Here is a 9,230-nt window from a genome sequence, read left to right as displayed (position 1 = left end):
ACCTTGGATAGGATAGAATGGACGAAAATGATCCACGTAGAAGAAACCAGCTAGAGCTAGGATTAGAGCCGGATAGATTCCTTTCACATTCTTCATGAAATTTTTCTAAAGGATTCATTTAGCCGACCCCAACTAGTTTGGGACAAAGGCTTCGTTGAGTTGAGTTGAATTGAGTTATTGAGGCCAAGTATGGTACTTCTTCATGTCAATGATTGTCAGAGGACAGGCTTAGATGCCGAGGGAGGACAATACGGGGGGATACGTTAGGGCTCAAACATGGGGACATGGTTTGATTCTGGTTAGACAAGTGGTGTCTGGATCAGCTGCTTAAAAATATGTTCCCAGAGTTGTTCTCCATGGCCGTGAATAAAAAGGGGCTTGTGAAGGATTTTATGGAAAAGAGTGAAGTTAAGGTTGTATGGAAACCGTTATTAAGGGGAAATCTGTTTGACTAGGAGATCCCCTCTATGGCCAAGCTGCTGGAAGTTCTTGAAGAAGGAAATGTTAAGCAAAATGGGGATGACAAGAGGGTTTGGATCCGGAATATATCAGAAGACTTTACTGTCAAATCTTTATAATTCCAATTAGTTGTATGCATTATGTGTGCAGAGATCACTAAAGTGTGTAAAATCCAGGCCCTCCTAGAGCTTGTGTTTTTGGTTGGGCGGCTTGTCTTAGGAGGATTTAGACAGTAGACTTCCTGAGAAAAAGGAAAATGGTTATCGTCAATTATTGTGCTGTGTGTGTGGAAGCAAAAGAATCTGTGAGCCATCTTCTACTCCACTGTTGAGGGGGCGAGGGAGGTGTGGGGCAAGTTACTCAATAGCAGTGCAAATCAAGTAAATTTTTTTGAATTCAGGTTCAACTCACAACGCCAACGCTCTTACCATAAAATTGGGTCATGTCAGGATGGTTTCCAATTCAATTTTTAGCAAAAGCTCAACCCAACTCGACCAGAGTTGAGCCCCTAATTATTGGCTCCTCTCACAATTGGGCCCATAATAAAAGCGGGAATAACCAAAGATCCAGAATTAGCAACCAAGGTAGAGCCCACCTTATAAAAGCATTCCCCAACCAAGTAAAATGAGATTTGATGGATCGAGAATCTCAATATTTGTAGTTTGCTTTAAATTTTACAGCATTTGCAACGGAATCAAGTAGAAACAAACTACGTGTAAAAAAAATACAGATCATGGTAAGGTTAATATTTTTTAGAAAAATATTGAGATAAAAGGGAAATGAATTATTCGCCTGCTTTTTTCTTGGGACAGCCCCATTTAGTGTAAAAGAGTAGTCATAAATACACTAGAGGGGGTTGTCCCAAGTTAAACAAAAGGGCAAATATATCAAGTAATATTAGTATTTGTGGAGTTAGATGATAAATTAGCCCCCTTTTCTTCCCTTGGTCGCCCACTTGCAGTGTAAACTAAAAGTTGTCATAAATACACTAAGGGGTGGCCCGAGGAAGAAAAGGGAGCAAATATATCAATTTGTAGATTGGAGAAAGGGATTTGCTAGGCAATTTCGCAGAAAGTCATTCTGGGGCTAACTTTTGTATCAAAGAACAGACACTACAGATGAATTAGATGAATAAGACAAATTCAGCTGAAAATTGAGCCGCTGTGGCTGTTCTCTAATGCAAAAGTCAGCCCGCAACCCCACTCCCATTGAATGATTTTAGACCATTGATCAAGCTTGGTTTAAAGAATTCTTTTAGATGTCTTCAACCCCACTCACAAATCCAGCCTATAGCCCTCACCCCATTCACATCGGACGATTCTAGACCCTTGATCAAGCCTGATGAAACTACATTGATATTTCCACCCCTCATTATTGCAAATGAGATCTCTATTCCGCCTAGGACCTAGACCCACTTGGTCTCCCTGAGATGGCCCCATCAGATCAATGGACCAGATCACCAAGAAAATATGCCACATGTGGGCTAAGTCATTACCATTTTCGTTCATCAAGCGATCTCGCTAGTCCATTTCCTATAAAGCTAAATGTGATGTCTAAGCAGTACTGAACTTTTAACAACTCGCATTTGAAATAAGTCGAACGACCTTAGTAGATTACCTGCAATTCTACCTTATATACCTTGATAAATCTTGGAACCATACATAGTTCTAAAACTCCCTCAAGCCAACTCTCTTTTTATCTTGAACTGAGTTCTTGTCCGAGTCCGCATTTTTCCCCACAGAGTCAATCAAAACTCCATTTACTCTACCTTTGAAAGACTACATTGTCAGGTAGAGCAACCTATGGCAAAATGTGAGGAGTAAAATTTAATTGTTTTTGTGTAATTTTTTTTTTTTTTTCAGGGGACCACTTGCTGAAACCAGTTTAAGGGTCTAACATAAACTCTACTACATTTACTCAAATTTTATCATCCATATGAATGCACAACTACAATTTAACCTTAGTTTTTTTACCAAGCCGAAAAAATAATATTAGTAAAAATTGCAATACCTTTGAATTGAAAGTGAAACTGTGTGAAGTCAGCAGGTGCTTGAACAAATGAATCAAGATTCCATATTGATACAACATACTGTGATTCTCTGTGGCAGAACTGTATCTAAAAGCAGAGCTCAACTGTGAAGAAGATAGATTAAAACTAAAACAATTAAATTACAAGGAATTGAAAAGAATTAAATGTAGATCAACTTACCATTCAAAAAAACTGTACATCAACTTACAGTAAGTGGAAGATCCATCATTGCCCATGCCCAATATCAGTGATGGCATCCGAGGACTGAATATTTCCTTTAGGTATCACTTTTGAAACTTGAATCGATATGACTACAATCTCTAGACTTTGTAGAGCCATCACTAGAGTATGAGTACAAAAACTATGGGCATCATCAATATATCAAGATTGTACTGAAGAATTCACAGCCCTGATAACCTTAAGGTAATAAGGCCAAGATGGATTGGAGTCTGTAATAACATTCTGGCCAAACGGATGTCCTTGTACATAAAGTTGAATATCATCAGCCTTAGCCAAACCTTCTAGATAAAGTCGAAGATCTCCAACTGGACCTGTTAGCAATTTCACTTATGAATATTAGTGGCCCTACATGACACTGAATGAATTAAAAACCTGTAGAAGAAATGATTTCTAACCTAGGGATGTGTCATTTCCATCCTTAAAACAATAGGGATGTGGAAAGATTGCAGTGTTGGGCTACACAAAAAACATTGGAAGAAAACTATTAGTAGTAGTCTAAAAAGGTGAAACATGGCGAATGTATTTCAATCCAAAGAAGCAAAGGAAAACAGATATATATTTACAGGATTTAGGAGAGCCTTGTAAGGAGAATCATCCACCAACAAGGTATTAGATTTTGTATATTCCCCCTCTCCCCATGGAAGATCTGGCTCCTCTTTATTCCAAAGTTTCTTTAGTTCCTTAAAACATATTGGCTTATGCGGGTTCTCAACTGTCTTAAAGCCTGTTGGAGTGCATTTCGATTGGTCCTGCACAAAATTGGAGATTATGATAAAACACATAAAATGTAAATATCCATATGACTGATGCAAATAAATAAGTACACACGGGTGGGTATCCGTGTTTGAAAGTAACAACAGCCTAGCAAATGTTGCTTATGTAGACGAGGATTCTGATTTAATTGTAGATGAGTAGACCTCAATGGGTACCTCTAAATTATTAAGAGACAATCTTATATACAAATGATTTTGAAGTTCAATATGATTATTTGTAATACTGGTGGAAGAGAATGTCAAAGGAAAAGGAATACTGGTGGAAAATGATTTACCGTCGATGGAGGACCGAGAAAATCCATCGGAGACCTTTGAAGATATGTTATCAATTGGAGATGTATTCGGAATAGGATATGAGGAAAACTATGAAGAAACTAAAGCAATGTTTGAATCCAAGGCAGAAAGGAACGTTTGAATCCAAGGCAGAAAGGAACCTGAGAGAGAAAAAGGAAAGAGAGGTTAAAAAGAAGAACAGGGAAGGCGAGACAGGTAATTAGTGTGTTTTAAAGAAGCTTTGGTTTTCGAGTATAAATCCAATTTAGTAGGTGAATTATTCAACTGTCTCCGTAGTGTTCCTCATAAGTTTCAAGAGGTTGCTGGTAAGGATATTGGTCTTTGGAGAGCATGGTACTTTTGACGGAAGGGTCCCCTTTTGATTGGGGGTTAAGGTTGTCTGGATGATGGATATTCTGGCTTTTGGGGTCATTAAAATCCCTTTGGAATGACAAAGTGAGCAAACTAAACAATGGAGATCCTCGCTAAGCTTGAGTGACTTTTAGTCGTTCGCTTTATGAGGCATTTTTCTATGGATTGTCATTTAGTTGAACTGACCGACTGATAAAATATTCTACGAAAAAGAACAGGAGTGAATGAAGCAAGGTATATCTTCATCAAGCATTCAATTTTGCGGCCTTTTTGGTGGCCAAGGCAGCGGTGGAGTATCAGTAATGAAGGAGAGTCCAGTTGGTTCGATAGCTCCTGGTAATTCACCAACGGAGGCCTATGGATAAATAGTTTATTAGCTTGATAGAAAAGTGGTAGCTTTTTTCTGAGTTTACCTTTGTAGTAGAACTGGCAAGGAGGGCTAAGTAGTGCTATTATTTTTTGATGTAATGGCATGAATTTCTGAAGTCTACACTCCTTATGGTTCAAGAGTATTCCCTTAAACAGATGCTTTGTAAATGTAAGATGGGACCCCTGGTCCCCATTGTAACTCTTACACGTACACATATATAAATTTTTATTGTCATCTTTCAAAAAAAAAATATGATTATTTGTAAACAATGGTAATACTAGCTTTAGACATGATATGTCTAATGACTTCCAAAGAGAATTGAATGTCCCAATTGCAAATAAGATTAAATTAAAATGCTCTTACCATTAAAAAAAATGCTCTTATTTGCAAGGACCAATTTTGGTGGCATCCAAAGAGGCCCTTAAACAGCAAAGAATTAGCAATATGAAGAATAAAGGGAGGTCTGAAAGTCCTCCGATGATCTTTACGCATGCAATTCCATGTTTCTTCAAGGGCATGAAAATATGACCGTACAGGAGGATAGTTCACAACACATTTGATGAGAGCTAGACATAACTTCTTGTCATCGTAGAGTGATATGCAAATGTATCAACCGTGATAATGGAGTCATGGTTTGTACAAAATTATCCCAAAGATAGATATGGGCTGTTTTTGCCTCAAAAGACAGAATATGATAGTGGAGTCCTTCAGTAACTTACTTTTAACCTAAAACCATCCTATGTAATATACAGATCTACAAATAATCACAAGTCACTAAAAGGACGGTGAATACAGTAACATGCAGTCCTTGATCTTCTTAGAACATTACAAGCCCTTCTTTAGGCCAATATATATCCTTTTATACCTTTCGCCCAACCATCAACTTTCCCTTACACATGAATGATCAAGATTTATTCTGATTATAGTTTGAATTTCCAAATAGTTTTATATGAGTTTGGTGATTTGGTCACTCGCAAAGTCTAGATTCTGAAAAATAAAGAAAAAAAATTTAATAACCATTTTGCCAATTCATTGGCTATGGCTTTTCTGATTTTTATATGGTGGACGATCATGCATGCACGTGCAACAAAAAAAAATACAATGGGACCCACATAATTGGGATATCTAAACCATCGGAACAAACACGGATAGGTCATGCCCCCGAAAATCTTCTCCATCGTGATCCAAACCCTTCAATCCATGAAGGTTTAAAATAGGTGAAACCTTCTTCAGGAATAGAGAGATGACCAAAGGCTTAGGTTGGGCAAAATCGTTATTAATGCTGTAATCTTCATATAAATAAACTTCCTTTGACAATGCTTTTGAAGAAACAAGTGTTGCTCTCTTTCCAAAGGACCCAAATCGTAGCCAGCAATGCTATCCTCAAAAGGATCCTCCCTTTCTTAGGCCAAGGTGCATTATACCAGCTATCTAGCAAATCGGAAAATCGGAGAGGGAAAAAACATGACATCCCAAGCCACCTCAAATCCGGTTCCAACACCCCTAGCATAAATGCGGTGAAGAAGCAAAGGATCTACACACTCTCCTGCCTCCACACAAAGAGCACAGTGATGGCCGATGAAGATCTAGAGGCTGCGCAAATAATCCACCGTTTGGATCTTACTCTGAAAAGCGGTCCAACCGAACGCACAAACTCTAGACAGAGTAGGAATTCTCCAAACTCTGAGGAATGGAGACTAAAAAGCAATATGATGATAGGACTTCAGGATGAACGACCCAGATGAGCTCGAGATCCCATCCAATTGTTACTAACATCAATATTAATCAAGTCTACAAGCTGATAAACATAGTTCAAGCTTCTAATCATGTTGCATAATATGTTCTAAAATGACCATTAGCAAAGGGTTAGCTCGAGCACTTGATCATATACACTATCTATCATCACTATGATTAAGGGTACTAGATGAAAGGTGACAAAAGCCCTAAATGAAGAATAAGCATGTTTCATAATAGCTTCTAAAATCATGCTTAACAACTCGAACTTGACTAAGGTAAAACTGAGACAACTCAGGAGAGTCAATGATTGACGCAGTCAACGTTGAATTAAGGGAAAATTATTAAAAAATGTAAAGTTTTGTCTAAATTGTGAATCAAGGGTAGACATTTAAAATTCATAAAGTAGGGGCTGTCAGGTACGAAAATATGGGTTTTAGGACAACTATACCCCCTTGATTTTTCCCACCACTTTTTGAGGCTCTAATCCCTATGTTATTTTCACCTACCCATTTCACCTTTTTGTTTCTTCTTCCCCAAGCCTTCCACAAGCCTTCCAACGTGAAAACTCAATTGCCAACGTGATAAAGCTCCACTGCCATTGTAGTTTGGAAGAAAAAAAACTCAATTGCTTATTTGGGTGATAAACATAGCTCCGGTAGGTCCATTCTCCTATACTTGGTTAGGTTTGACATCTTGTCTTCATGTTTTCATGTTTTTTGTGATTTGGTTTTTTTCACCCTCTTTAGCAGGCTCTTTGTTTGGTTGCCATGTTTCTCTCTCTCTCTCTCTCTCTCTCTCTCTCTCTCTGTGTGTGTGTGTGTAAGTCCGAATGGAATTCCTATGTATACAATCATGTTTGGTTACATGTTTGAACCAATTTACGAGTCTCGGAACCATATTTTATACCCCGGAACCATTATTATTATTCGAAAGCAATCAATAGTGGTTTCCTAGAATGGAAATAGTTGTTCTGAGTGTGTACATACACTCATGACCATTTTTAGTCAATATAAGGTACTATTTATACAGTTGGAAACATTACGTAGGCTTCGGAACCACAATTTAGTGGTTTCGATTAGTTAAAGAGTGGTTCCAAGAGTGTAAATTATGGTCCCAAGACTGCAAGTAGTGATTGGTGTTTTAAACATCTTGGAACCATTACGGAGGCCTCGGAACCACAATTTAATGGTTCCGAGATTTTAAATAGTGGTTCCAAGAGTGTAAATTATGGTTCCAAGAGTCCAACTAGTGTTTGGTACATTTTAATAGTATTGTATTGGTTGTAAAAGTGACCATGAGTGTATCATTGGTATTGTAAACGTCTTGGTACCATTACGTACTCCTCGGACCCACTAGGGTTTAAATAGTAGTTCCAAGAGTGTAAATTATGGTTCCAAGAGTGTAATTTGTGGTTGGGACATTCTAATAGTATTATATTGGTTATAAAATTGATCATGAGTGTATCATTGGTGTTTTAAATATCTTGGAACCATTACGTAGGCCTCGGAACCACTAAATTATGGTTCCAAGAGTGTTAGTACTGTTTGGTACATTGTAATAGTATTATATTGGTTGTAAAAGTGATCAATATTGTATCATTGGTGTTGTAAACATCTTGGAACCATTACGTAGGCCTCGGAACCACTAGGGAACCACAATCTAGTGGTTCTGAGGTGTTAAATAGGGGTTCCAAGAGTCTAAATTATGGTTCCAAGAGTGCAAGTTGTGGTTGAGACATTCTAAAAGTATTAAATTGGTTGTAAAACTGATCATGAGTGTATCATTAGTGTTTTAAACATCTTGGAAAAACTACGTCGGCCTCGGAACCACAATTTAGTGGTTCCGAGAGGTTAAATAGTAGTTTATAAGAATGTAAATTATGGTTACAAGAGTCCAACTAATGTTTGGTACATTTTAATAGTATTGTATTGGTTGAAAAAGTGATCATGAGTGTATCATTGGTGTTGTAAACATCTTGGAACCATTACGTACGCCTCAGAACAACTAGGGGTTAAATAGTGGTATCAAGAGTGTAAATTATGGTTCCAAGAGCGTATGTTGTGGTTGGAGAGATGTCTTACCGCATCCTTCCTGCATATGCTCAAGAGATTGAGAGATGCAATCCTGGCACCATTATGAGTGTATATCGAAGTCGACAGCTATGGGGGGTGGTGATCGAACATTTGGTCGTTTATTTTGGTCATTCGGCCCTAGCATACGCACATTCAGTCGAACAATTAGACCACTGATACTAATTGATGGGACACATTTGCGAGGCAAGTATAAAGGAATTTTATTGGCTGCGACTACAATAGATGATGACGGTGGATTATTTCCGTTAGCATATGCAATGGTTGAGAATGAGATGTATGAGAGCTGGCTATGGTTTCTTCGTTTAGTCCGCCAGAGGGTGACGCCAGCAGAAAAAAAACAGTGAATTCACGATTTGCTCTCATCGGATGAAGGGTTTGCCTAGAGCTATAGATGAAGCATTACCAGGATCATACCATAGCTACTCTATGGTCACCTCAATGCTAATTTCCTGAAGACCTTTAAGAGTCAAATACTTTGTAAATTATTTTCGAGAGCCGCATATGCTTTAAGGGAGAAAGACTATAAGGAGGCGATGGAATGTATTAAAGCGAAGAATGCAAGAGCAGAGAGATTGATATCTGATATTCCTAAAGAAAACAGGGCTAATGTATATTTTAAAGGGGCTAGGTGGAATGTGTTGACAACTAATGCACCGGAGTCCTTCAACAATGTATTAAAGGGCGTAAAGGGAGTTGCCGATTGCGGCTCTAGTCGATCACACTAGATGGAAAGTACAAGACTACTTCCAGCTTCGCTGCAAAGCTGCTTCTAAATGGAAAACGCATTTGACCCATAATGCAGAAAAGTGGTTAGACAGATCATGTTTGTATGGCAGTAAGTTTACACCCCGGCCGTGTAGTTGGAATGAATATGAAGTGATGTC

The 9,230-nt window shown here is 38.2% G+C and overlaps 1 protein-coding gene across 2 annotated transcripts in view; it reads right to left on the bottom strand.

The window, feature by feature from the left end:
* Nucleotides 1–2,493: 2,493 nt before the first annotated feature.
* Nucleotides 2,494–9,230, bottom strand: part of LOC143851442 (uncharacterized) — a 29,339-nt gene continuing 22,602 nt past the window's right edge. Inside the window, exons 6-8 of one of the 2 annotated variants that reach the window (XM_077360880.1) lie at nucleotides 3,292–3,477; nucleotides 3,124–3,184; nucleotides 2,494–3,039 (exon numbers count right to left, since the gene is read on the bottom strand). In XM_077360880.1, the coding sequence (XP_077216995.1) occupies nucleotides 2,870–3,039; nucleotides 3,124–3,184; nucleotides 3,292–3,477 (417 nt within the window). In that variant the 3' untranslated portion in view covers nucleotides 2,494–2,869. Of the gene's footprint in view, nucleotides 3,040–3,123; nucleotides 3,185–3,291; nucleotides 3,478–9,230 lie in introns of those variants that run through there. The other variant, XM_077360881.1, reaches the window with a different exon arrangement.

This window comes from Tasmannia lanceolata, unplaced genomic scaffold (genome assembly GCF_043159265.1).
Source record: "Tasmannia lanceolata isolate RefF3 unplaced genomic scaffold, GAP_Taslan_0.1 ptg000018l, whole genome shotgun sequence".
In the NCBI taxonomy this organism is placed as follows: domain Eukaryota; kingdom Viridiplantae; phylum Streptophyta; class Magnoliopsida; order Canellales; family Winteraceae; genus Tasmannia; species Tasmannia lanceolata.
Note: the sequence above shows the minus strand (reverse complement) of the source record. Positions and strands in the feature narration are given on the sequence as shown.